This window comes from Ricinus communis, chromosome 3 (genome assembly GCF_019578655.1).
Source record: "Ricinus communis isolate WT05 ecotype wild-type chromosome 3, ASM1957865v1, whole genome shotgun sequence".
Taxonomy (NCBI): Eukaryota; Viridiplantae; Streptophyta; class Magnoliopsida; order Malpighiales; family Euphorbiaceae; genus Ricinus; species Ricinus communis.
Genome location: NC_063258.1, coordinates 32,802,495 through 32,830,476, shown reverse-complemented (window position 1 = coordinate 32,830,476; position 27,982 = coordinate 32,802,495). Strand labels below are relative to the sequence as shown.

The 27,982-nt window shown below is 34.8% G+C and overlaps 3 protein-coding genes and 1 long non-coding RNA gene across 4 annotated transcripts; 1 reads left to right on the top strand and 3 right to left on the bottom strand.

The window, feature by feature from the left end:
* Positions 1-4,252: 4,252 nt before the first annotated feature.
* On the top strand, positions 4,253-10,273 carry LOC8265211 (histidine kinase 5). Its single transcript, XM_048372203.1, has 12 exons — positions 4,253-4,687; positions 5,688-6,592; positions 6,746-6,802; positions 6,942-7,169; positions 7,255-7,348; positions 7,440-7,777; positions 7,863-7,912; positions 8,019-8,359; positions 8,455-8,558; positions 8,696-9,484; positions 9,657-9,836; positions 9,989-10,273. Exons 2-12 carry the CDS (start codon positions 5,882-5,884, stop codon positions 10,109-10,111), a joined length of 3,015 nt encoding a protein of 1,004 aa, XP_048228160.1. The 5' UTR covers positions 4,253-4,687; positions 5,688-5,881; the 3' UTR covers positions 10,112-10,273.
* A 186-nt stretch (positions 10,274-10,459) lies between these two features.
* LOC8265212 (glutamate receptor 2.7) lies at positions 10,460-15,575 on the bottom strand. Its single transcript, XM_002515326.4, has 6 exons — positions 15,459-15,575; positions 15,011-15,315; positions 12,155-13,497; positions 11,747-12,059; positions 11,254-11,660; positions 10,460-11,162 (listed from the first exon to the last, which is right to left on the bottom strand). Exons 2-6 carry the CDS (start codon positions 15,285-15,287, stop codon positions 10,587-10,589), a joined length of 2,916 nt encoding a protein of 971 aa, XP_002515372.3. The 5' UTR covers positions 15,288-15,315; positions 15,459-15,575; the 3' UTR covers positions 10,460-10,586.
* A 6,468-nt stretch (positions 15,576-22,043) lies between these two features.
* On the bottom strand, positions 22,044-25,810 carry LOC8265214 (glutamate receptor 2.7). Its single transcript, XM_015716990.2, has 5 exons — positions 25,108-25,810; positions 23,613-24,943; positions 23,208-23,520; positions 22,690-23,099; positions 22,044-22,605 (listed from the first exon to the last, which is right to left on the bottom strand). The coding sequence occupies exons 1-5, from the start codon at positions 25,379-25,381 to the stop codon at positions 22,186-22,188; spliced, it is 2,748 nt and encodes a 915-aa protein (XP_015572476.1). The 5' UTR covers positions 25,382-25,810; the 3' UTR covers positions 22,044-22,185.
* Positions 25,811-26,574: 764 nt separating this feature from the next.
* On the bottom strand, positions 26,575-27,525 carry LOC125369474. The gene is made up of 2 exons (XR_007215173.1): positions 27,110-27,525; positions 26,575-26,990 (listed from the first exon to the last, which is right to left on the bottom strand). It is a non-coding gene; the product is annotated as an uncharacterized LOC125369474 (long non-coding RNA).
* Positions 27,526-27,982: the final 457 nt, after the last annotated feature.

Sequence of the window (27,982 nt, the reverse complement as noted above, 5' to 3'; positions counted from 1 at the left end):
TAGTTAGATTATGTTAATTATTTTACAAAAATAATAATTCTTTTATTTTTACTAGTTATAATATAAATTTATTAGCAATTATTTTGGGCTTTTATGATAATAGTGCATAACTGTGTATTCCAATATAAAAAAAAGGGCTTTTAATAATATATCATGGTGTTGTTGCCCGCACATGAATATGTTCATTGGAGAACTATTGATTTATGTCACCATTATGATGACCTCTGCATGATCCAAGGCTTGCTTGCAGCTATAGCTTTTATATATATATGCAACTTTATTATCCATTATGTTGACAGAAGAGCACGACCATTTTTCTTTTCCTTTCATAGCTCCCAATCATTAATAATTCATAATTCTAAGCTGCTTTTGATTACTAAATAACAGTTAGGATTTGTAATAATTCTATGGGAAAAAATGTATGGAAAATTTTATAAAATATAAAAACCATATGTACGAAGATGATTGTTATGACTGATGGAAGCTAAACTTGGCTTTATATTTAATTGATTATGCTATTTTTGGATGTTTTCATTTGAAAAAAGTTATTATTTTTTTATTAGTATTGAGAAATATTAACAATTAAAATTATAATATATAATATATGGTGTTTATAGAGCTAAAGTTTTGAGGCTTAACTATTTTATTTTAAAATAAATAAAAATATATATTTTAAATATAGTAAATGATCAAAATAAACTAAATTTTGAACCCTTCCTTTCTAGTCTTAAAATAAAAAGAAAAAGAGATTATTTTAAATAATAGAGCAGATAATTAACAAGTAGTTTAATAATTGGGTATTTGATGTTAATCATCTGTCTAGTGTGTATACAAAGAGGGATATTCCTGTAACTGTGGAAGTATTTTCCCCATATAAATAATTTATGACTCAGCGATCTAAAACTATTTTGGGTGTGCATTACAAAGTTGCCCAAGGAAGCATTTGTGGGTCCCAAAACCCACCTGTTGTCTGCTGCTGCCGCCGCCTCACGACGGTTTACTTTCCTCTCTTCCATCCGTAAAACCATAAAATAAAGAAAAGGGTGCGCATTGCTCAAATCCCTAATCGCAATCGCATTGCCCGAGCAGATGCATCCACGAGTCACGTCTGCTCGCACACCAATTTTTTTAAATCTGTAGCCAAAGCTTAGATTCGTCAGTAGTGTTTCGTTTTTTCCCATAAACTTCAAGATTCATGCATGCAGTGCATGTTTAGTTAACAATCACTATAGCGAAGGTTCGTCTAGAATTTTAGACCCACAAAAAGGAGGAAAATAATGAGATTAATATTAATATGAATATTAGATATTGTCACGCCGATGATTAATTTGTTTGCGGAGTATATGTCCTGGCAATTTATTTGTCCCTATTTTAGCTAACGGCTTTACTTTGGTTATGCTACTATTTTCTCCTATCTGATTATCTTTATATTATTTTTAAGATATAATTCTATGTAAATTAGACTTTTTAGTTTAATTTTACTAAAATTTTATACTCTCCGTCAATCTTTCAAAACCGTTAAAGTTTTTAACAAATCTAATGATCTTTTGTAATTAAATTCTCTTAAAAGAGAAAGTCAATAGTTTAGAATGATAGTAATTTTTTAGTGACCGCACCATCGAAAGGTATTGTGGTAGAGGTTAGATGAAGATGAAATTTCGCCCTTTCGATCCTACGTCTCGTGGAAAGAGTAGATTATCCACTTTCTATCGAAATGAGATATTCAGTTTCTAAACCAACAAATGTGTAACTTTTCCATATTTGAATATGAGTTTGAGGCCAATGATGAAGGAACTAGTGGCATACGAGTACCTTGCATGCTGAGAGAGTACTGAGACGAACAACCAAAAAATTTTAATATTTAAATAATCAAAATATATAAATAAAGTGCTCATATTTTTTGAATATTTTACTATTAAAATTTAACTTTAAATTTAGTAATTTTTCAGGATAATAATATAAATGTCACTAAATCTTATATTTAATTTTATTTTAGTTATAAAGTTTTAATTTGTTCCATTTCAATTATTCAGCTTTAATTGTATTTCATAGAAATTTTATAAATAAAAAATTAATATACGACATAAATAGTCAATAAAAAAGAGTGATTGAAAAAAAATGACATCAAAAAGTGACTGAATTACAACTAAAATTAAAATTAAATAATTAAAATAAAACGAATTAAAACGATATAACCAAATTAAAATTAAATGTAGAGTTTAATAACTATTATTATTATTATTATTATTATTATTATTATTATCACTGTTTCCAATTAGGTTAAGATAAATTTGCCAAAATAAAAATCTTAATGTAATTAAAGTGAAATTCTTGGATCTTAAGAAATTGAAGTGCTCCTTTAACCAATTTCTACACTACTAATTAAGATGAGTTAATATGCAGGATAGGTTTCACTTTGATTATATATGAATAAACTACCAAAGGAAAAATTAAATTATACTTGAAAGAAGTCGATCCACGTAGCTGGCCAAGAAAATTGAAAACAATAAAACTAAAAAAATTGAAGGCACATGTACCTTATTAAGGACATAAGCCGGCCAAGAAATACATAAATAAATCAAAGGCCATGTGATTGCCCCAACCGGCCGGCTAACCCAACACAAAAGGGAGAGACAGGGTTGGCCAATTTTTATTATTGGTTAAGCTTTGACACTCTGAATATATTATTTTAAACTTCTGTCAGTCATAATAATAAACACAAGTATGGAAATGTGTGAGATAGTTGTGTAAATTATGTACTTTTGCAGGGTCAATTTCACTAATTAATTACCATTACAAGTCAATTATTTAGAGGCCTACAGGCATTTGTTTTACTTAAAATCCTTGTTATTAGTGAACAGTGCACATGAACACATAGAAAAACAATTAATCAATCAGCTGAAATGTTTGCATGAATGAACATTGGCTTCCATCTTATTGGTCTCTAGTAGTAGTGGATTTAGGTAAATAAACCCTTAATTTATCAACCTAGTGAGAGGGACTGTATCACCTTAGTCAATATATCTTTTTTAATCCAACTAACCCATGTATTAGGGAATGCTGTCTCCATCTATAAACTGCAAACTTTTTTACCATAATATTTTGGACTGTGATAAACTTCATCATTTTCCTTTTTCTTTTTATAATTTTTATAAAAATAAAAACTAACTAACATAACGCGGATGAGATTGTAAATAAATAAAGTTTGTGATTGTTTAGATTTCTTGGCCATGAAAGTGAGTTAGCAGAGTTAGTCACGTGGAGAATTGCTACACAGACAAAGAAGAAGAAGAAATGCCAGATTGGAAATGGTTTAGTTGCATAAATATTAAATATATGGGAATTCAAACTGTCCCATTATAAAAACAGACCAATTTATCATACCATGTCCTTCCAACTAATTGAATTCAATATTTTGTTTCCTTATGTAAATTATTACTGGGGCCTTTTTTAATTTTTTTTGAAATTATTTAAAGTCAAGTGCATTTTTATATATATATATTCCTTTCATGGAGGTACCAAATCCAACTGATTCTAGTATTCGCAATGACCAAACTCTAATGCATGCAAATAAATGATGTAATTATGATTTTTTTTAAATATGACTGAAGAAATTAGAAATCAGTTTAATATATTATTTAAGTTCAAGAAAATAAATTTCAGAGATCAAATAATTAATAACTTTAATTTTCATCACCCATTAAATAAATAAGTGAAAGCTTGAATTTGATTTCTTTAAGTCTCTGGATAAGTTTGTCTGCAAAGTTCAAAATTATTAGTTTTCTTTTTTAAATTTAACTTATTTATCTCTGTTAGTGGGACACGAAATTAAATAATTAGGATTATAACTCTGCTGTATTTATTAACGAACAATAAGGAAAAAATGAAAATTGAGATTGAAGTGGGAATTTCCGAATTAGGAAACTAATAATAAATCAAACTAGTAGAACTAATCCTTGTAATTAAGATTTTTGCAGCACACAGTCAATACCATCGTCTATTTAAAATCCAACTCCGCCGTCGCCAATTATGCGCGTGGAAATACGCGCGTCACCTAGGAATAGTGAAGGGCGGGGAACAAGAACAAAATTTGCTCCATTTAAAAAACAAAAACAAGTAAAAAGAAATTTTTTACAGAGAAAGCAACTTTCTTTTTTCTTTGTGACTGGTTGAATGTATATCTATTCACGTACAGAGATTGAAAACGCAATCACATTTATATATATATATATATAAAGATTTCTGCAAAGAGAGAGAAGAGAGAGTCTGAATGTAACCTCAAAAACATACACAGATAGCTTGAGAGAAAGAAAGAAAGAAAGAAAGAAATAACAAATTAATATATAAAATTTGTAACTGAAAAGGCTTAACAATTCTCTAATATTTTTGACCTTCAATTGCACATGGCTTCTTTGGGTCTCTCTATTCTCCCCTCATTTTTGTTTTTCATTTCCTTCACATGCTCTCCTCTCTCTCTCTCTCTTGCAGTAGTTAATTAACCATTTCCCTTTTTTTTACAATTCTATTGAAATACTATTGACTCCCATCAGTTTAGGAGATTCCTCAGATCTACAGTGAAAAGGTTTGTGTCCATTCTGCAACCAAAAGAAAAAAGAAAGAAGAAGAAGAAGAAAGAAGCAGCTTACTTTGGTGTTCTTTTCTGGGCTGCTTCTGTTTAACCAAAAAGGTCAGTTCTTTTCAATTCAATGCTTTGTTTTTGGTTTTGGAATTTGATTGGTTTCTATTTTCAAACAAAAGGTATGCGTTTTCATGGAAGAATTCTGACTCCTGGCTCTGTTTGTTGGATCTTATTGAAGTTTTGGAACTGTGCAGAATGTCACATTTTGATTTTAGAAGTTTCTCATAAAGACATGTGTCCAGTTGTAACATTCAAGTTGTTAAGTAGGAGATATGATTGTGATGTAATAAAGACTTCTCCTTTTTTCTTTTCTTAAAAAAGAAATTTAATGGTAGAACAAGTTTATGTGAAGTCTTAGTTTTCAATTCAATGGCAGAATTTGAATCCAACATCATCATTTTGTTATGGAAGTTGATCAACTGATTAGATTTTTATGACCGTCTTGAATTTTAGTATTCTACCATATGTTTGTTCAGTTTATGAATGCCTTTTATTTCTTCCATTAACTATTTGGGGCTAACATACTTGCCAACTTCATAGTTTTGAGTTTCCTTGTTATTTATAGTAAGACTACTATTGTTTTATTTTTCTTTTTGTTTTCTTACTCAGTTTGATAAATAGTTGTAAAGGGTGATCATTCCTTAATTTAACAAAGTTGCTCTGAATTGTGGTACCTGGGACCATCTGCAACTTGGTTTTGCAATACTTAGTTGCTTTTTATAACTCAATTTACTTCAATTTTACTTTTATCTTCGTCCTTGAAGTAGAATACCCACTTTATTATGAAGTAGCATAATTCGCTGGTGACATAGTCATTCTCCCTTAATTTTTCTTCTTTTCTGTTATTCTGTATCCCTTCTGGCCTAGATAAATGATCTTTCGAACTTCCCTTTTCAATTTTGTTGTATGGTAGGTTTCTTATTTGTTACTGTTACTGGTTATCTCATGTAAATATAGTATATATTTAAAATTCTGGTAAGGTTTATTTAATTTTCTGTTTGTAATGATCTGGATGTGATTCCATCTGCAATTTGTTGTTGTTTTGCAGGTCCTAATAAGATTCAGTGTTTCTCCTTGAAAAGTTGGTCTCTACCATTGTACTTCGAAGATAATCTTGTATGATACATGTTCGAAAAAGTTGGACTGCAGTTGGCTCAGATGCATATACTGCTGCATGTTGCATGGTTTTCATATCTGCCATAGGTGCATGAAGTGAATGTAAGCAATTCCAAATTCAGCAAGATGGATAATGATCAAACTGAGCAAATTGAAGACATGGACATTGAAGTTGTTCCTTCAATGTGGCCTGAAGATATTGATAGTGAAAAACCTTACAATGTAGAAAAGCCAAGAGGGGATCAAGATATGTTGGAGGAGGTCACAATAGTTGAGGAGCCAAGTATAGTTGATTTCCACCGTCTGATAGAGCTAACGAATTACACTGACAGGGGCTCTTCTCAGCTGGCATACCTTGTAAAGCATTGGGAATATCAGCAGATAAATGCCGTGCGCCTTCTTAAAGAAGAGCTTGACATCCTAAGCCAACAGAGGCAGGAAGTTGAGCTCAAAAAGTTAGAGATATTGGAAGATTTTCGATTTGAAGAAGAAGGATATGGTAGTGATAAACGTCCAATATCTATTCTAGATGAGGTTATTGATTTATATCAAGTTCTTCCTATAAGGAAGAAAGATGTCACAGTTCAAAACAAGAGAGTAGTAGTAGATGCTGAATATGATACTGTTGCGTACTGGAAGCAGCGAACCATGGATTTAGAAAAATTATTGGAGGCCAGCATTCAAAGAGAGCAGGTACTTATTGAGAAATTACAAGAAAGCATAAAGGATTTGGAAAGGCAGTCATCGCCAGTAGAAGAACTCTCGCAGATTCTGAAAAGAGCAGATAATTTCTTGCATTTTATACTCCAAAATGCTCCTGTTGTCATGGGCCATCAGGTAATTATGATTCTAAGACTGTAATCTCTTTTTTGCTTCTTGCCAGGTTGTTTCCAGTTCCAACTTGTATTGTGTAATCTTATGATTCTTACTTTTAACTGAAGGTCCATTTCTAGTTGAAGAGGCTGATTTGCTGAAAATGTTTTCTTTCAGGACAAAGAGTTAAGATATCGCTTTATCTACAATCATTTTCCTCGTCTAGGGGAGGAGGTAATGAATTGCAACTGGTACTTTTCCTCTTTGAGTAGGGTCTTTGTTTCCTTCTTGAAGTTTTCCCTATTGTTTTCACTTTACAGAATTGTTTGCTTGAGTGAAGTTAAGATTCTCATATTCTCAGTTTTTGTTCTAGGACATACTGGGAAAAACAGATATGGAAATTTTTTCAGGAGCAGGAGTTAAGGAATCACAAGATTTCAAGAGAGAAGTTCTGGAAAAAGGATTGCCTGCAAAGAGGGAAATTACTTTTGAGACTGAATTATTTGGGTCGAAGACATTTTTGATTTATGTAGAACCTGTATTTAGCAAGTCAGGGGTGACAATTGGGATAAATTATATGGGAATGGATGTAACTGACCAGGTAAAGGACTTCCTTTTCATAGTCGGTCAGGATTTTTCTTTATCTTGAAAAGGAATGAGCATTTAAGCCCCTGATTATACAATAGGTAAGGAAAAGAGAGAAGATGGCAAAGCTTCGAGAGGAGATAGCAGTACAAAAAGCTAAAGAAACAGAACTGAATAAAACAATCCATATAACAGGTTCATTTCTGCAGTGAAAATTTCCGATGGCCAATTCTGCTTCTTCTAGAAAAGAGAACCTCATTGTAATCTTGCTTTGTTGCTTCTGCAGAGGAGACAATGCGCGCAAAACAAATGCTAGCAACTATGTCTCATGAGATAAGATCTCCTCTATCAGGGGTTGTTAGCATGGCTGAGATTCTTTCCACCACGAACCTTGACCGTGAACAAAGACAACTCCTGAATGTCATGATATCTTCAGGAGATCTGGTGCTTCAACTTATAAATGATATACTTGACCTTTCCAAGGTTGAGTCCGGTGTTATGAAGTTGGAAGCTACAAAATTCCGTCCGCGAGAGGTAGTCAAGCATGTACTCCAAACTGCTGCTGCATCACTAAAAAAGTTTCTGATCCTTGAAGGATGTGTAGCGGATGATGTTCCTATTGAGGTGAGAAGCTGCTTTTCTGATATACAGGCTGGTAAAGCTGAATCCACCTCAATTCCTTGATGTTCCTGTAATGCCTCAATTTCAGGTGATTGGAGATGTTCTAAGAATACGGCAAATCCTAACCAACTTGATCAGGTACTAGCTTATGTAGCTTTGAGAACTTCGGTTGAAGATTATGTTGATTGTGTGTGTTCTTACAGGCTTTGTGTTGATCCTTCATTGTAATATCTGTTCTTTACAGCAATGCAATCAAGTTTACCCATGAAGGCAAGGTAGGAATAAATCTTTATGTGGTCGCAGATCCATGTTTTGGAAAAGCAGATGGAAACCATCAGAAGTCATCTGCTAGTCCGTCAACAGCAAATGCATCCAAAGAGGAGAAATGCACGTTGGCATCCCAAACAAACAATGATCAAAATGGTTCCTACAATCCTCATCAAAATCATTCACTTAATGATGAACCTAGAACCCCCAGTCGAAATAGAAAACTAATGGATGGCGATAAAGAGGAGGAAGCACAATCACAAGAAACATTAGTCTGGCTACGCTGTGATGTTTATGACACTGGAATTGGAATACCAGGTGCAAATCTAATCAGCTTTATTTCAGCTATCTAGTATATTTTGTAGTTCTCTTATTGTAAGTGCTCTTTACGTTTTCTTGGTGTCATGTAACAGAAAATGCTTTACCTACTCTATTTAAAAAATACATGCAAGTCAGCGCAGATCATGCTCGAAAATATGGTGGGACAGGATTGGGTCTTGCAATATGCAAGCAGCTGGTGAAGTCTTCTTACCATCAAATGTTATTTGCATTTATATACGTGCCAAATATAACGGGTTTTCCAAATTACCATTCCCGTAGTTTCAAATAAAGATTTTCAGACTACATTCTGACATCTCTGTGAATATTGATTAGGTTGAGCTGATGGGTGGCCGTCTTACTGTATCTAGCCGGGTAAACTGTGGGTCTACTTTCACGTTTATTTTACCATATAAGGTATCCTCGATGTGTGATTCTTCTGATGATGCTGAGGAACTCTCTGAGATGGCAGATCATGATGCTGGAACAGAAGATGAAACTGCTGGCTTCTTTTCGTTCCAACCACTCACTTTGGGCTCTCCATTCTCTTCTAATGGATCCACCAGGACTCAAAAAATTTTTCCCCATAATTCTCATAAACTGAATGGACTCTCAGATAATCTTTACTCATTTCCCTCTAGTAACGTTAGATTAAAAGAGACAGCTTCAGTTGAGGATGCCTGTTCTACAGTTGAAGTTGCTGACACATTATCTGAACCTGAAAGTTCGTATAGTCACAGCCCCGAACCTGATAATGAGAATGTGGCTTGTAGAAGCAAACAGTTTCAAGATGACAGTAGTCAACTGCACAATTGTACCATGGTTTCCACTTGCCACGTAGAACCATGCAGAGAAGTGGATGCACAGGCAATAGAAAGGGAACCCCAAGGGTCATGTTTTGCACAGGAGAAATCCGATATAAGTTCTCAGCCCACATGTGGACGTAGTCCACAAGTACCAATGTCAAAATTACAGCCTAAGATCCTTCTTGTAGAAGACAACAATGTTAATGTAATGGTGACACGTTCAATGATGAAGCAATTGGGCCATACTATAGATGTGGTTAACAATGGTATTGAAGCTGTGCGTGCAGTTCAGGGCAATTGTTATGATCTTGTTTTGATGGTAATTTTATTTTGGAAATGCTTTTCTGATGCTTTCATTTGTTCAAGTTTGTGGATATGAGTATACAAGAACAAACAGTAGGACATAAATATTCAGGAGAAAATAGGATCGTTTTAGTTTTAAAGATGGTATTAATCTGGATTGAGCCCTCATAGTTAACTAATTTTTGCAGGATGTCTGCATGCCAGTTATGGATGGCCTTCAAGCCACAAGATTGATTCGTTCTTTTGAAGAAACTGGCAGTTGGGATGCTGCTACCAAAGCAGGAATTGAACTGTCTGCACCTTTCTCCAGTTCATTACCAGATAGTCCAGGTTGTATGCCGTCTACAAGGCGGACCCCTATAATTGCGGTATGCTCTTTCACTCCTTGTAGCCACTGCACTTCTCAAGTTATCTCTTGTTTCCGGTTCATGCTTATCATCAAACAAACATGAAAATACTCATGTTTTCTAGTTATTTATGTATGTTCATATACACTAACAAATGTAGGCGGTGAATGCAGATGACCGCAAATGCATTGTCAGAAAGCGCAGAGGAATGCTATGCTAATGGTATGGACTCATTTATTTCAAAGCCTGTCACTTTCCAAAAACTAAAAGAGTGCCTAGAACAATATTTTCCATGACATCCCCATGTAAATTTATGCTCCTGTACATGAATGACAGAATGCCAGGAAAGTTTTGTAAGCAATGTATCATGTTCTCTGCAGCCATTAACATCTCAATAGAAGTTGTATAGATCCATCAATACCAATCTCCTTTCCTCCTTTTGGTCCGAGAATTTATAACTCTTATGTCTTTTCATTGATTGGAGAAATTTCTGGACTCAGTAAAGGTTTTGCACTTCAAAGTGAAGTAGTGTAGGTACAGAAGAAGTTAACTTGGACATCTTTGGCTGCTTGAGTTATTCCTACTTTAAATTAATTGTCTTCCTGGTTAGTATCTGTTGGCCTCTCTTCATTTGAGATGTGCGAGCTTGATACTAGTTATCTTAAGATCAACAAGTTAGCATCATACAATAACATTTTCTTTACATTGCTACTCTCATGTGAACATGATGTCAATATACAACTAAGGATCATGGCCAAAAATCTATAATCACTACCATTCACTGGTTATTTCAGTAGTTGGGGTTTCTTGGTTTAGGTCAGCTAGCTGAATACTAATTAGCACTACCTCTTGAAGGGCTTGGTCATTAGGATTTGTATCACTATATTCTGCAGAAGATATCTCCTCTTCTACAGGGAAATCTGTATGGACAGAATAGATTGATGGACTTGGAGCACCCATGCTAGAAGGAACAATAATCTCATCCGCTTCACTCTTCTTGAAAGTGTGTGATTTCAAGTCCTTTTGGTCGAAAATGCTAGACAAATCACGAATTCTGCTCCATATAGAAGTTCCTGATTCGGAAGATATCAAAACTTGCCTATATTCGCAGGCAAACATGACAGCAAATATCATCAGAGCTAAAACTGAAGCTATTCCGGCAATTAAAAACAAGCCCCAAAAACTTTGGAGGCCAAGGCTATTAGAAGAAACAGAGGTGCTAGGATCTGGACAATTGCCTTGTTTTCCAAACCATGCGTTTTCAATTCTTTTCATTTGATCTCCCTCAGTCACATTTAAGATTGCCCTTGATATATCAGGTACCAGAGGAGATCCTCTAGGAAACACCTGAAACTCACAAAATAGAAGAAACCCGTATCAGAAGCTACATTTGCATAAGCAAAAAGCACAAAGAAGAAGAGAAATGGTGGGAACTTACAAATCCGAAGCCATCTGTCTTAGTTATAGGCTGAACCATGGTATACTTAGAGCAATACTTAGCCAGGAATACCTTCATATATGGCAATTCATCAAAAGCAGCAGCGATGCCACCATTTCTACTGCCTTTGGATAGAAGTTCGTGACATTGTTCAACAGAATCATAAATCACGAGCTGGGTTTCTTCAAAACCCAAGCTTTTTAGAATATCTGGAACAAAAGAACCCCTCTTGTACCCCACCAACTCTCCGTTTTTGATAAGTTGATAAACATCTGTAACAGTGGGCAGGAGCTGTTGTACTGTTAGCAGACTTGTCAAGCTGGCTGTGTAACTTTGTATCAGAATCAATACAACGAAACACCAAATGATTACCACTATCCTGGCTAAGTTGCTAACCACTCTTTCCCCTGTAATTGTTGTCAAAGAAAATAATAAAGTCAAGCTAGCTAGATACAATATTCAATAGAACGAAAAACACAGGGAATATACTGACGTTGAGCGAAAAACATGGTCGAGAAGGAAAAATACAAGCTGGTGCTCAATTGATATGAAGGAGGTCCTCGGAATTCTTCGTTTATTCGATGTTCAAGGATCCACACAATGAATCCAATAAATACAAAGAAACAAAAGCTTGTTGCCCAAAGATCCCATGTCAAAGGCTTCAAGAAAACCCAGGCATTTTTTTTCTTCTTGTCTTTAATTGGCACGACCATGTATACACCTGATTCTGTGTATGGCAAAGTGAAGTCCACATATAAGGACCTGTTGAAGATAATTGTTGTATCTCCAACCACAGCATCAAAATTCTGTTAATAGAGTCACAGAAATTGATTAAAAGACGCCCATTAGTAAAACAAAGATATGCAATGTGGACTAATACAAGAAAGATTAGAAGTTTTACCCCTAAATACACTTGATAGATCAATTCATTGTAAGATTCTGTAGTGCTACCATCAGGATTGGCAAAGGGAATATACTCATAACGCAAAGCATAAGGTAAGGCTTTCACCACAGCATCAAAAACATCTATACAGTAGCCTGTGACTGTGTTGGTGTTAGTGCTAGTATCTTTTGTCACCTTTATGAATTCATTGAAACCACCCTTCACCGGCACCCCGACACGCAGCTTTTTCCCGTTGGTCGGAATTTCCCAACCCTTAGGAACAGAAGTTGTATCCCCTGGCCATATAACCGAAGCGAGATTGGACTTAGAATTAGAATATATATTTGTAGCTGTTATTGAGCTTAAATTCTTGAGAAGTCCGTTTCCTAGTGTCCAAAATCCGAGTTCTCTTGCTCCGTCACCAATAACATTAACAATTTGAAAAGCTAATGATGGTAACTGCCCATTAACAAAAACAAAATCTCCTGTAACACTTTTGAAGCTAGTATTTGACAACGCTTGAATAAGGCTTGGGCCATTTTGAGAGACCTTAAGAGCCGCGAGGTCAGTGTAATTGCTGGAAGCATTTGCCCCGCGGAAGCCAAATTTTGCAGTCCCAGCTTTCTCAATTGCCATGGATAATGCGATGGCAGCATCATATGCCCATAGTCCAAAAATAGTCAATTCAGCATCATCACTGCCTGGGTTTTCCTGCTGGAATTTTCGTTTCCATCGAACTCGAAGATTTTCCAACTCTTTAGTTTCCGACACAAAAGGTTTAACACCCAGTACACCTTGCATTGAATCAATGGCAGTAGGAGTTAATAAACTCAAGAAATTAGTCAACCCGTCTGTCATGATCCAAACATAGCCTTTACTCATCATTCCAACCTCTCTTACTTTGGTAAAAAATCTAGAGCCAAGAGATGACGATGACATGTGGACAATAAAAACTCTAGTTTGCATAGTCATCAGCTTGTAAAGCTCTCTGACGATTTGATCATCAGTGGAAACAGGAGAAAGGGTACTTCGGTAAGGGATACGAGTATCAATTGCTTGCAAAGCATCAACTAAATAAGGCATGATTCCCCGGCCATACTCGTTATCAACGTAGATGGGGACTGCTTCTCTCCAGCCAAAAGCTTGTATCATTGCACAAATGGCATAAACTTGAGTTGAGTCATTTTGTGTAGCTCTGAAAAAGTAAGGGCTGCTTATGGAAGTAAGAAAAGGACTTGTTGCAGAGTACGAAATGATGGGTATCTGAGCTTTTTCTCCAAGATGAATAACAAAATCAGCCTGCATAGATGTTGTTGGCCCTATGATTGCTTGCACTTCCTCATTTTTTATCAAGTCCAATGCTGTTTTTGAAAGAAATTCAGAACGTAAAATTAAAAATCCTTCGTAAATAGAATATTTTTTCAAAGTATTTAAAAAATAAATAAATAATAATAATAAGTTATACTTTTAAAGTTTCCCAGATGTGTCCGATAAATTTTGATGTCTGAAAGCTTATAATAATTTTTTTTTTATCAATAGCGACGAATAATATCTAGTGACATTAAAGGATTGTACATATGTGACGCTCTGGCAAGAATATTTTGCCACCAATTTCTAGCAACGAAGTGGAGTTTTTAGCAACATAAAAACGCGGTAGCCAATTAAATGCCCGATTTGTTTTATTTTTCAATTTTCCCCTTTATATTTCTTTTTCGGTAATTAGCTACATTATACCTTTTTTTTTCCTCCCCCTTCTTTGGTTTATAATTCTTATAAGAAAATGCAAAAAATACAATGCTTGATTAAGTTATAAATAATGATTTCAAAAAGTAAATTGCAAAAATGACATTCTAATTACTACAATTATATCCCATGAATCAAAAAATAAAAAGTATTACAATTCTTTCTTTCTTATTTACAAATAAGATTTTTCTAGTTATTATATGTACTTTCTTAGTGTTGCATGTATTTTCTGCATAGTACAATCAGAAGTAATAAAGCATACAATTTAAAAAATTTAAACACCCCCAAAAAAAAAGTAAAAAAGAAAACAAAATTTATCAATAATTTGGTGTATTTTTCCAAATGTGGAGCTATTTTGTATTAAAATACAATGGAAGTAGTCAAAAGAAAAGAATTACTCTCAGAAATTTGTACAATTTCTCCTATCTATGAAAATGATTGGTGAAATTAATGTACTCTCAGTTATTTTAAGCATATTGTAAATAAGATTTGGTAGCAATCTGAAACAAATTTTGAAGATTATTTGTCTCCCTAATAAAACAATCAAATCCGTTTATTAGTCAACAATACTAGACAACTTGGAGTTGGAATTGATCTTCTTAGAATTCTTGTTATGGAAGATGAGACATTTTTAATTTTTCTAGCGACAAAAACCTTATTGCAGCAGAGACAACACACAGAAAAATCAAATACTAACTTTTCTTAATGATATAAACCACGACCAATTAATCCTGGACTGACTTGATAAACTCCACATCTAATTATGGTGAAAGAAATAAGTAGATAAATAAATACATATAGTTAATGCGTGGCATCTTGTATACACAAATACAATGAATTAGATCCTTCTTTTTCTGACTTTGGAGTTGGAATAGGTATTAAGGAAAATCATAAATAGAGTGAAAATCTTAATAACTTATTTGGCTAAATAAAGAATTCAAAACGGAAGGAAATTTTAATTAGTTATTCTATTATAATATTAATTATTTATTATTGCTGTATATATTTTATTTACCATCTTTGTTATGATCGTGGGAAGAGAAAAATCTGATTATAAGAGAATTTTATTCCGATTATGACATGTTTTTTGCCAAATTCAACACCAAATTAAATCCAGAAAGAGACGGGTACCTGCTGCAGCTGCACCAACAACATCTCTCATGGAGTCCCTGGTCTTTAGGGCTAACCTGGTCCGGTAATAACCATGAGTGGCGTAGAAGTCTGATAGGGCTAAGTCGATGCAACTCAACCCCATCTTCCCTACCGAACTGTCCATGTCAAGAACAACTCCTATATTCACTAATATTGTTGTGTTTTGTGCCATCACCATTCCTATGAATGAAAGAAAGTAAGAGAAAGAGAGAACAGATTTTGAAGGGCTCTTTCTCATCTCCCTCCTTATATTCATCAGATGCTTCAAACTTTATGAAACAGAACTGCCAACGACAATACAAGATTTACCAAATCAATCGACAGCTATATATATGTGTGTCTGTGTGTTTGTTTGTGTATTTAATAAATCAGAGAAGAAAAGTTTACTTTTGCATGTGCCTGGGTTCTCAACTGTCTCATTCATTACCTTTTATTTTACTTGATTAATCTGCGACTTGCGAGGAAATTTCATCCTTGGATTGCTTAAGCTTATAAAAGATTCTTAAATATTATGAAGTTTACTACTTCTCTTTACGAGAAATTAGTTTAACTAATTAATTAACATGGTATTCTCTTACTTGCAAAGAAAGTTTCATGCTAAGCATCAATATTATAGTTGAAGTAGAGTTGGGTGGTTTTTCTTGAGTAGTCCTCTTCTTCTTCTTCAAATGTAACTTGAATATTTGATACTCATATACTCCTTCAATTCAAGATATGAGTAGGGTTTTGTTTTCCTCCTACTAACAGAGGATCTATGCCATCCGATTAACAAATGGAGAGCCCCATTCTCATCGTCAACGATCTCCCTTTGTCTTGTACCCATCATCGTTTACTTTGACTAAATCAAAGTATTTGAATCATATACACTTTCCATTTATTTAATACATGCATATGTTCTTTCTCATGTTACTGAAGTCTGAGCCAAAGTAGACTTTATATATGGTTTGGTTGCAACTTGCAAGAAAATAAAGAATTTAGCTGCGCGCCTATCACTTTCTTGTCTTCTGTTTTAAGTCCGAGATCTTATTAATTAGTTTAGGATCCTTTCAGACTTTTCCTTGGAAATCATCAGTAATCTCCTAAAGTATGACCCTACATGAATACTGAATATAAAAAGAAAAAAAAAATTTTGAAGAAAATTTTTGTTTACAAAAGGCACTTGTGACTAGATATATGTGTGTTGGGATATATATGGCAGTCCAAGCCAACAATTACAGTAGCTGAAGAAGAAGTTGAGGAGCTAGGAAGCTACAAATGAGCTGGTTAAGCTGATGATGAAGTTATGTAGATGACAGTTCATAGTTTAATTAGTTAATGCAAAAATGATCAGCATAATGAATAGTATTGTAATATGATTAGTTAAATATTTCATTAAATTTTCTAGAAAGCTGCTGTATACCTGTGACATTACCGAGCAAACTCTACAAGGATCTAAGAAAGAACATAATATTTAGAGGAAAAATGAGAAAAGAATCAGGAAAGAAGGAAAAGAGAGAGAGAGAGAAAAAGAATTAGATGAGAGAAGAGAATTTGTATTGCTCATTTGCTAATCATTGCATTCCTCTCCTATTGGCTATATAGCTGCTGCCATAATAGGAAAATATAGTATAATAACTAGAAATGAAGAAAATGACAAATGACAAATAATGACAAATGACAAAAAATAGTATATACAGCAAGCAATTCTCTAATTAACAATAGATTCTTTTCATTCTCTTCTTGCTTATTATTTCGTGCCTCCTTTATCACCCACAACTGAATTGGCCAGCTTACTACTGCTGCTACTACTGTTATTGGACCTGATAATTGGACTTTCCTTCCCTTGCCTTAGGTTCGTAACAATACCCTTCCCTTTAAGTTTGTCCTTGTCCTCAAGGACTAAATCAGGAAACTGAGCCTTTAAAAATTGCATATCCTCCCATTTAGCATCTTCTGGACGAAGATTAGCCCATTGCACCAGTACTTGAGGAATCATACTCTTCTTCCTAACCAGCTCCCTAGTATTCAAGATTGCAATTGACTCCATTTTCAGCTCTCCTGACTTGTGCAGTTGTGACAATTTCAAAGAGGATTTAATAATGATTCCCCACATAATTTTTAAGAAGAGACATTCCTTCTCTTGGCTTAGGTTACTTAGCATATATAGCTGGATATTTCTGTATTTATTTCCTGTAATTATTCCTATATAGTTGACTTACCTTAAATAGGTCTAGGTATCTTGTATAAATATCTTGAGATATATGGAATAAATATAAGAGTGTTTTTTCAGTCAATTGTTATTCTGGTATCAGAGCAAAAGAAATTTTTTTTCCGCTGCCTTCTTTTGTTCAAACCCTAGCCGTCATCTAGCTGCAATGTCTACTAAAACTAACAACAAAGAGATTCCTGATAGCAAGAAACTCTCGACGGTGACCATTCATAAGACCTCTTCTCAAATCCATATTAAATTAGATGGTTCTAATTATCGTGTTTGGTCAAAGATTTTAAAGATGCATATTGCTGGCAGGAAGAAGAAGGGTTATATTATTGGCTGCACCTACAGAAGATGATCCGGGCTATGATGAATGGGAAGCTGAAGATGCCCTTGTCAAGTCTTGGCTTATTAATTCCATGACTGATAATCTAATGTCACACTTTGTTCAGTGCGGGACATCTAAAGAAGCTTGGGATGCGGCTAAGAGGAGCTATCTTAATGTTTCTGACTCTTCCCAAATATATGAACTGATGAAGAGGTCATTTCAATTGCGCTAGAGTGGTCGACCTCTCCCAAAATATTACAATGAGTTAAACTCAATTTTTATGGAGCTTGATTATCGTAGGCCCAATGACATGACATGTGCTGCTGATATTGAGAAACAAAAAAAGCATATTACAGAGGATCATATCTATATGTTTCTTGCAAGTCTTGATCACAGTTTGGATTAAGTTAGTAGTCGTGTTTTGGCTACCTTCCCATTACCAAGCTTGGAAGAAACCTACTCTTTAGTTCATCGTGAAGTGCAGAGACAAGTCACCATGGGAACAGAAAATCATTCTGAGGCTTCAGCTCTAATGATCCAAAAGAGCACATCTCAAGTGACTTCTTCTGTTCCTATGAATTCTACTGCTTCTAATTCTCACTTCTGCACTCATTGCAATAGTATCAGGCATACAGTAGATGTTTGTTGGAAGAAGCATGGCTATCCAGAGTGGTATAAACTTAAACAAGCTGAGAAGAAAAATAAGAAATATGCTCAGATTGTTGTTATTGACACTTCTCCACCTTCTGCTTCTCATGTCTCTCAAGTGTCTCCTCAACAAGGTAATTCTAGTTTGACATATGTTTCTACTGCTTCTAACACTTGTGTTATTGATTCAGGGGCTACTGACCATATGGCTAGTAATTCTTCTATACTTGCCTCTCTAATGTTTTCACCTGTTAAGTCTGTACAGGTTGCTAATGGGACTTCTATGCCAATTACAAGAGTTGGGAATGTCTCAATTTCTCCTACATTCTCAATGTCATCTGTCTTACTTGCCCCTGATCTTTCTGATAGTCTTTTTTCCATTAGTAAGATTACCAAAAATCTTAATTGTTATGGAATATTTGATTCTACTCATTGTGTCTTTCAGGACAAACGTACAAAGATGACGATTAGTATTGGTAAGGAAAGAGGAGGTCTTTATTACTTAGAGGGGGCTATGGAATTTAAATCTGAACCTAGCCATGGTTTTCAAGTGGAGAGAGTCATTTGATAGAGAGAAGATTCTTTTATGGTATTGTCGTTTGGCGCATCCATCTTTTTCTTATTTAGAGCGTTTATTTCCTAAATTGTTTCACAATGTTGCTATCTCTAGTCTAAGATGTGAACAATGCATTTATGCTAAAAACCATCGTGTTCCTTTCAAAATCAGTTTCAATAAGAGTTCTATTCCTTTTTCATGTGTTTATACTGATGTGTGAGTCCTTTTTCTACTCCATCTGTCTCAGGCCATAAATACTTCGTGTCTTTTATTGATGACTGTACTAGAGTGAGTTGGGTATATTTGATGAAATCTAAAAGTAATGTTATACATGTGATTCCTCAATTTTATAAAATGATTATCACACAGTTTCATACTCAGTTCCAAGTTTTTCATTATGATAATGGTCGTGAGTTTGTAAATTAGTCTCTTACCAATTTCTTCCTAGAACATGGCATCCTACACCAAACAACTTCTTACTCGGGCTTTAAGCTTTATTATGCATGTTCCTAAACGGTTTTGGGCTGAGTCTGTCATGACTGCTATCTTTCTTAATAATCGAATGCCTGCTCATATCATTAATTTTCAAACCCTTTTAAGGATGTTATCACAATTTCATTCTATTCCTTCTGCTATAAATATTTGTCCTAAGGTTTTTGGTTGTGTATGTTATGTTCATGTACACTCTATATATAGGGATAAGCTTGATACACGTGCTCTTAAATGTGTTTTTTTTGTTACTCTAATTCTCAAAAAGGCTATAAATATTTTCATCCTCCTACAGGTAAATATTATATTTCCATGGATGTTCAGTTTTGTGAACAAGTATCTTATTTTTCTGGGGATGTATCTATGTTTCCTCTTCAGGGGGAGATTAGTAGTAAGGAAGAGGAATGATTATGGTTAGAAGAGAAAAAGTTGTGGATGTCGAGTAAGGGGGAGAATTCAGCTATTATGGAGAATAAGAAATCTTTAGATAATACTTGTTATGTTAAGTTTAAGTTTGAATTTAAGGAGAAAAAGAATGAAAGACCAGCTAGGTTATTTCAAAACGGTTATACAAGAAGAAAACATAATGCCACTGTTATGCCTTTTCTTGACTCTAGTGCCCCTCTTGATGATACTACCATGCCATCGGATGACTCTTCTACTATTAACCCTGAGGTATGTGTTCACTCTCCTACAACTTCAAGTTTAGAGAAAGATTCTAGTCCTGTAACATTAGAAAATGTTATTTTGAATCCACAAGTTATGGATCACGATCATGTAGGAGATATCCCCCTCATGAATGTAGAGAACCTGATAGGTTGGGTTTTTCCAAATCATCTTTTAATGTCTATTATCCTATTTCTGATTTTATCTCTTATCATTGTCTGTCTAAGGCTCATCTAGCTTTTGTTCTTCAGTTGTCTTCTGTGTCTATTTTTAGTCATTTTCGGAAGCCCTTAGAGATCCTAAGTGGAAGGTTGCTATAGAAGAGGAAATGAAGGCTCTCCAAAAAAATTCTACTTGGGAGATGGTTGAGTTGCCACAGGAAAAGAAGACAATAGGATGCAAGTGGGTGTTTATAATGAAATACAGGTCAGATGGGACAATTGAAAGGTACAAGGCTAGACTGGTGACCAAAGGTTACACTCAAACCTACGAGATTGACTATCAAGAGACTTTTACTCCTGTGGCTAAGATGAACACCGTTCAAGTCATTCTATCTCTTGCAGTCAATCTAGACTGGCCATTACGCCAGTTTGATGTAAAAAATGCTCTTCTCCATGGTGATTTGATAGAGGAGGTGTATATGGATCCTCCTCTAGGATTTACACTAGGAGGAGGTAAGGTGTGCAAGCTAAAAAAGGCATTGTATGGGTTGAAACAATCGCCAAGGGCATGGTTTGTCAAGCTGAGCTACTCAATGAATGAGTATGGTTTTAAGCAAGTTTTGGAAGATCATACTCTATTTTATAAGAGGGAGCATAATGATGATATTACCTTGCTTATTGTGTATGTTGATAATATGATTGTTACAGGTAGTAATGCTAGTGAAATAGAGAAACTTCGAAGCTACTTGGCCAGAGAGTTTGAGATGAATGACTTGGGGATTCTAAAATACTTCTTAGGTGTTGAAGTATCTCGGTCCAAGCAAGGACTTTTTCTCTCCCAACGGAAGTATATTTTAGATCTCTTAGCTGAAACTGGTAATTCTGCCCATGAACCTGTAAACACTCCCATTAAGTTGAATCATGGTTTATCTATCTATCCTGATCAGGTTCCGACTAACAAGGAGAGGTATCAGAGACTAGTGGGAAAATTGATTTATCTAACCCACACTAGGCCTGATTTATCATATGCAGTTAGTGTTGTCAGTTAGTTTATGCACAATCTAAGTGATCGACACATGAATGCAGTGAATCGTATTTTGGCTTATCTGAAGTCCTCTCCAGGTAAAGGTATTATGTTCTCCAAACATGGACACTTGGATATTATGGGTTACACAGACTCTGACTTTGCTGGCTCTAAATTAGATAGCAAGTCTACTTCAGGCTATATGTCATTCGTTGGAGGTAATCTGGTGACTTGGAGGAGTAAGAAACAGAATGTGGTATCATTGTCTAGTGCAGAAGCTGAGTACCGGGCTCTTCATCATGCAACCACAAAGCTTGCTTGGTTAAAAATTCTCTTAAAAGAACTCGGGTTTAGTCAAAAGAAACCTATGGTACTTTATTGTGATAATACTGCAGCTACTGAGATAGCTAACAATCTGGTTCAACATGATCGAATTAAGCACATTGAACTTGATAGGAATTATATCAAGGATAATCTGAATTCTGGTATGATAAAGGTTCCTTGAATTAAGAGTGCAGATCAGCTGGCCAACATGATGACTCACGCTGTTACTAGTGGCTCATTTTATGCATCATTATCCAAGTTGGGCATGTGTGATATCTATGCACCAACTTGAGGGAGAGAGTTAACATATATAGCTATATACTTATTTAGGAATTATAGCTGTAATACTCCTGTATTTATTTCTTGTAATTATTCCTATATAGTTAACTTACCTTAAATAGATCTAGGTATTTTGTATAAATACATTGAGATATATGGAATAAACATAAGAGTGTTTTTTTGGTCAATTATTATTTAGGTTCATAACACAAGCATCCTGATACCATATAGTTAATTGAGTTACAAATTTGTTATAATTTTATGCTGAATTTTTGCACCAACCTAGAGTGATGCAAATTTTCCATAAGTTGATGCAAACATATATGTAATCTGAACTTAAGATGGATTGATTTAAAACACACTTTAATATCATTATTATAACCTAATTCCTTCCTTTTGATTGCTATTTCTCTAACTAGACAGAGCGATGAGCTAAACATTTTGTACTACTGCTCTTTTTCGATGCCTACCTATTTGTGTCTGCATCACTATGTTCCCCAGATGGTGAACCTGTTCCTTCTAGCAAACCTGTGGAGATTGTTGGGACGATTAGTAGTATTCCTGTCAGTTCTGAAAGTATGCGATTCTAAGTCCCTTTGGTCGAAAATTCTTAATAAATAAATAATTTTACTCCATCCAGAATCTCTGGAATCAGAGGGCCAGTGTTCGTAAATAAATATGGATATGAAGATGGCAAGAGAAATAATTGCAATTAATCCTGCAATCAAGAAAAGTCCCCAAAAACTTTTAACACTAAGCCGAGGAGAAGAGATGGACGTGCTAACATCTTGGCAATTGTTTTGGATGCCAAACCATGTCTCCTCGATCGCCCTCATTTTAGGTCCCTCAGTCACGTTCAGAATTGCCCTTGAAACCTTTGCTACTAGAGGTGAACCTATAGGAAAGACCTTGTATTCGACAAAACAAAAGAGATGCACGTAAGAGAAAGAGAACGAAAGGCAGAGAACTAAGAGGAGATGAGAAATCCTTACAAATCCAAAGCCATCTGTCCTATAGGTAATAGGCTCCACCATGGTATACTGCGAATAGTACTGTGCCAGAAACAGCTTCATATATGGCACTTCGTCAAAAGCAGCAGCAATGCCACCATTCCCACTTCCTTTGGACAAAAGTTGGTCACATTCTTCAAAAGAATTATAAGCCACGAGCTTGGTTTCTTCAAAACCCAAATTCTTCAAGACTTGTCGGACAAAAGAACCATTCTTGTATCCAACATTCTCCTTATTTTTTATAAGTTGATTTACATCGGTAACAGTGGGCAGGAGCTGCTGGACTGTTAGCAGACTTGTGAGGCTGGCGGTGTAACTTTGGATGAGTATCAATACCACGAAACACCATACAATTAACACTATTTGAGCCAAGCAATTGAACACTCTCTCCCCTGTAATGAAAGTTTAAATGAAAAGTTGAAATCAAAGATCATCAGTGATCTATTGAATCATAAACAACTGAATTCATGAAAACAAGAAAGGAAAGGAGTGGAAATTACTCTGAGCAAAAAACATGGTTGAGAAGGAAAAATATAAGCTAGTGCTGAATTGATGTGAAGGAGGGCCTCGAAAATCATTATTTATTCTGTGTTCAAGGATCCATATGACGAGTCCTATGAAAATGAAGAAACAAAAGCTAGTTGCCCAAAGGTCCCACGTCAAAGGCTTCAAGAAAACCCATGCATTTTTGTTCTTGTTGTCCTCGTTTGGTACTATCATGTTTACTCCTGATTCCTTGTATGGCAGGGTGAAGTCCACATACTGGGATCTGTTCAAGATAATTGTTACATCTCCCACCACTGCATCAAAATTCTGTTGTCGCAGATAGAATGACATGAAAACATTGAAAAAATATGCATTTAGCGTTAAGTGCATAATTGGAGAGAAAAATTAAGGCGTTTTACCCCTAGGTACACTTGATAGACGAGATCATCGTAACTTCCAGCATTCTCTCCACCAGGCTCGCCAAAGGGAACGTACTCATAATTCAGAGTATCAGGTAATGCTTCCACTATGGCATTAAATATATCTATGCAGTAGCCTGTCACCATTGTGGTGTTTGTAGTAGGTTCTCTTGTCGTCATCACAAATTTACCAAAACCATCCTTTACTGGCACACCTATTCGCAATTTCTTCCCATATGTTGGAATCTCCCGACCCTTAGGAACTGAAATTGAGTCTCCTGGCCATATGATTGGAGCTAGACTAGACTCATATTCACTTGTACTTTTTGTTGAATTCAATATTTTGACTAGACCTTTACCTGGTGTCCAAAATCCAATACCTCTCACTCCATTACCATTCACATTAACTATCTGGAAGGTTGATGGCTGCAGTTGCCCATTAAGAAATAGGAAATCCCCAGTAAGACATTTAAAACTAATATGTGATAATCTTCGAGCAAGGTTTGGACCATCCTGAGATACCCCAAATGTTTCAAGATCCGTTGAATTGCTAGACACATTTTCCTTTAGGAAGCCTAAGCTTTCAGTCCCAGATTTCTCTATTGCCATGGCTAGTGCTATGGTAGCATCATAAGCCCATTGTCCATAAATGTTCAAGTCAGCACCGACTGCACCCGGATTATCCTCCTGAAATTTCCTTCTCCATCGAATCTGAAAATTTTCAAGCCGTTCTGTCTTGGGAAGATAAGTTCTGACACCCAATACCCCTTGCATCGAGTCAATGATTGAAGGAGCTGTTGAGCTCAAGAAATTAGTCATCCCATCAGTCATGATCCAAAGGTAGCCTTCTCTCATCATTCCAACCTCTCTTGCTTTGGTGAAAAGCCGAGAGCCAAGAGAGGGTGGCATGTGTACAATAAAGGCTCTATTTTGCATACTCATCAACTTGTAAAGCTCTTTTGCAATTTGGTCATCAGTAGCTGACGGAGAAATAACACTCCGGTAAGGAATGCGGGTGTCAATTGCTTCTAAAGCATCAGTTAAATAAGGTATAATTCCCTGGCCATACTCGTTATCTATGTAGATGGGCACTGCTACTCTCCATCCAAAGGCTTGAAATACTGCACCAATGACATTCACTTGAGTTGCATCATTCTGTGTAGCTCTGAAAAAATATGAACTCTGTCTGGAAGTAAGAGACGGACTTGATGCAGAATATGATATGATGGGTACTTGAGCTTTTTCTCCTAGATCAATAACAAACTCTGCCTGCATCGATGTTGATGGTCCTATGAGTGCTTGCACTTCAACATTTTTTATCAAGTCCAACGCTGTATTTAGAAAGAAACAACAATTGAAAGTCATTCTTACCATATCACACTAGATATTGGAGGCAAGAATACTTGAAAAGTCCCATGTTTAGATATCTAGCATAATTAAGGAAACAAGAATATAATTTACAAGCTAACATCAATAGGAAAGAGAGAGAGAGAACCTGCAGCGGCCGCACCAATAACATCTCTCTTGGAGTCCCTGATGTTGAGGACCAATCTGGTTTGGTAATGATTATAGCTGGCGTAGAAGTCTAAGAGGGCCATATTGATGCAGCTCAACTCCATCTTGCCAACCCAATCCTCCAAATCAAGTACCACTCCCACATTCACTTGGATTGTTTTGTTTTGAGCCACCACCATTTGTATGAGAAACAACCTTGAATAAATAAACAAGAAAACACAAAATAATATAGGCTGAAAAGGGCTCCTCCTCATCCTTTTGCTTGCTTATTTGGATCTCTTGGGTTTTTGTGCTTCAGCAGAACATAGAAGATACGAGTAATATTTATAAATATAAAGCCCGCATGGAATATGCAAATTATGGATACCGCCAACAAGAATTGATATGCATGAAATTTTTTAGGTTAACTTTGTTACTCATAACCAATCAGAAGATATATTAGACGAATAGAAATCACCGACTGCAGCCGGTTGCCGCTCGCAAGTAAATTTCATGATACAATTACGCAAAATTAACAACAAACTTCAACATCATATATGCAAACAACATGTCTTCTGTTTCCTCTGTTTTTTCCCTCATTGTTTTTCATAGCACATTTCCTCGGATTAATCTTCAAGCGCTCCGCTGTTTCCCAGTTTATTTCTTTTACGCTTGTCCTTGCCTTCAAAGAATTCCGTTCACTCGGTATAATAAAATCCCGCGTTTTGAACATTCTTTTAATTTTTGCAAATTTATCCAAAATAAACAATTTCATACTTTTGATTAATTGACAAAATCCATAAAAAAATTAGTTGACCTTTAGTGTGACACGAAAATCTTGTTGACATTAGTATTTAAAATACAAAAAGAAATTTAATATTTAAAATACGAAGAACTCATGTGACACTTCACTTTTTATTTAAAAAACTAAAATTATTGTCTTTAACCATACTTAAATAAAAATTTATATTTATACACCAAACATTTGTAAAATTGATGAAAAGTCATATTAAGTTTAATGATTTATTATATCAATACAATTATTTAATTTCACTTAAGAAAATCAATTCAATTTGATTATAATAAATTTACAATAATTGAAAACATTGGATATAAGAGTGAAATATTATAAAATTTGAAATTTTTATCTATGTAAAACTAATAAGTTAGAGATTGAAAATATAACAAATTAGGCAAATTTTATTATTAAACCCCTAGACTTTTTTATTTTTCTATCGAGCTTTTAAGATTTTAATTTTTTTATTAAGCTTTTATATTTTTATTTTTTATTTTATCAAAGACTTTTTATTTTATGAGATTTTTATTTATTCTATTAACTTTTATATTTAGTTTTACTTTAATTAATGACCATTAGATTTTTAATACAAATAAAAATATAAATACAAGAGTTCAATACGATAAAATAAAAATTATAGTACTTAATAAAATAAAACTAAAAAGATAATGATTTAAAAATTGCATTTTGCCAATATATTATTACACAACTATAGATGATGGGAGATGGGTACAAAACAAATTCTAAAAACCATACAAATTAGTAGTTTTGACGGGTTATTTGAATAATTGTTGTTGGGTCTTGATTCGGGGTGGCAATCTCAGGATTTGATACCATCTCCGAGTCTTGAGCTGATGGGTTTTTTGCAATCGGAATCCATATTCTACAGAAAGCAGAGGAAAATCTGTATGGACTGAGTAGATTTATGGATAACAGAAAGAAAATACATCTTTCACTTCAATCCGTTCTAAAATTGGGCGATTCCAAGTCTTTTCTCGAACGTTATAAACAAATGAATATTTCTCCTTCATATTGAAGATCCTGAGTCGGAAGACAAAAGCACTTGCTGCGTTAATACGCGAACACCGCTGCAGATATCATCAGAGCTAAAAATGAATCCATTCCAGCAATTAAATTAAAATAAGCTCCAGATACTACCTATTACATGAAACAGAGGTGTTAGAATCTGGACAGCTGCTTTGTTTACCTGGATCTTCGCTTCCCATCCGTTTTTTCTTTTTTGTATTACTTTCTGATCTTCGTACTTCCAGGTAGGGGCGACATTGTATGAGCTGCCCTAAAGTCCAACGATCACCATTAGCTTCAAGAGGAAGCCACCTTTAGCAACGAATTGCAATTCACATTCTGCAGAAGTTTAGGGCCTCAAATTTATAAGCCTAGCTTAGAGCTTTGCCTGGGAATTCCAGACACGGCCTGAAAAGAAATAATTAATTTTACATGCATTTTCCAGAATAGCCAAATCGTCCCAATCTAGCCCTTTGTTTGGAGACGGTTGGAAATAGAAAGGAAACAAAGGGAGAGGAAGAAAGTTGGGAAAGAAAAGAAATTTGAGAAACCCATAAAAAGATTTTCTCCCAAAATTGAGATGAGAATGGAAGGAAAGTCGAATTACTACTGTAAATGACAAGATTACTTCTCTCATTTTAACGCTGAATTCCTCTCTTTTAAGTATCATATTAGTAATTTCTGAATTTTCCTTTATAACCAAAATAAAGCTAAATACAAAATTTAGTGAATATTTTGTTTCGTTATTTTGAAAAATCTACAAACGAGTACTTGTGACAAATTATTTCAGTAGTTATTGGGTATTCTCTTGAATCTCGAATTGTATTGACAATGTTGAAGTCCAGAGCCAAGAAAAATGAAGAATGCTGGAAACATTTTCTAATTTTACGTTAACAAAAGTTGCTTATATAGCAGCCAAGATTGCACTAGGAAAAAATAACACAAAACTATTCCATACCTTGTTCCAACAACTACAGAGACGACTCTTAACAATCTAACTCTTGGATTTTAGGACATACCCTCAACTATGGGTAGTAAATATTACATCATATAT

Bases quoted from the DNA above. Each gene is read 5' to 3' on its own strand.
- LOC8265211 (XM_048372203.1), top strand. From the start codon at position 5,882: ATGGATAATGATCAAACTGAGCAAATTGAAGACATGGACATTGAAGTT. The intron at 6,803-6,941 runs GTAATGAATTGC...TTTTTGTTCTAG, and splicing joins TTCCTCGTCTAGGGGAGGAG to GACATACTGGGAAAAACAGA. The intron at 7,170-7,254 runs GTAAAGGACTTC...ATTATACAATAG, and splicing joins GAATGGATGTAACTGACCAG to GTAAGGAAAAGAGAGAAGAT.
- LOC8265212 (XM_002515326.4), bottom strand. From the start codon at position 15,287: ATGAATATAAGGAGGGAGATGAGAAAGAGCCCTTCAAAATCTGTTCTC. The intron at 12,060-12,154 runs GTAAAACTTCTA...CTCTATTAACAG, and splicing joins TCTATCAAGTGTATTTAGGG to AATTTTGATGCTGTGGTTGG. The intron at 11,163-11,253 runs GTAAGTTCCCAC...TGTGAGTTTCAG, and splicing joins AGACAGATGGCTTCGGATTT to GTGTTTCCTAGAGGATCTCC.
- LOC8265214 (XM_015716990.2), bottom strand. From the start codon at position 25,381: ATGAGGAGGAGCCCTTTTCAGCCTATATTATTTTGTGTTTTCTTGTTT. The intron at 24,944-25,107 runs GTTCTCTCTCTC...TTCTAAATACAG, and splicing joins TATTGGTGCGGCCGCTGCAG to CGTTGGACTTGATAAAAAAT. The intron at 22,606-22,689 runs GTAAGGATTTCT...GTCGAATACAAG, and splicing joins GGACAGATGGCTTTGGATTT to GTCTTTCCTATAGGTTCACC.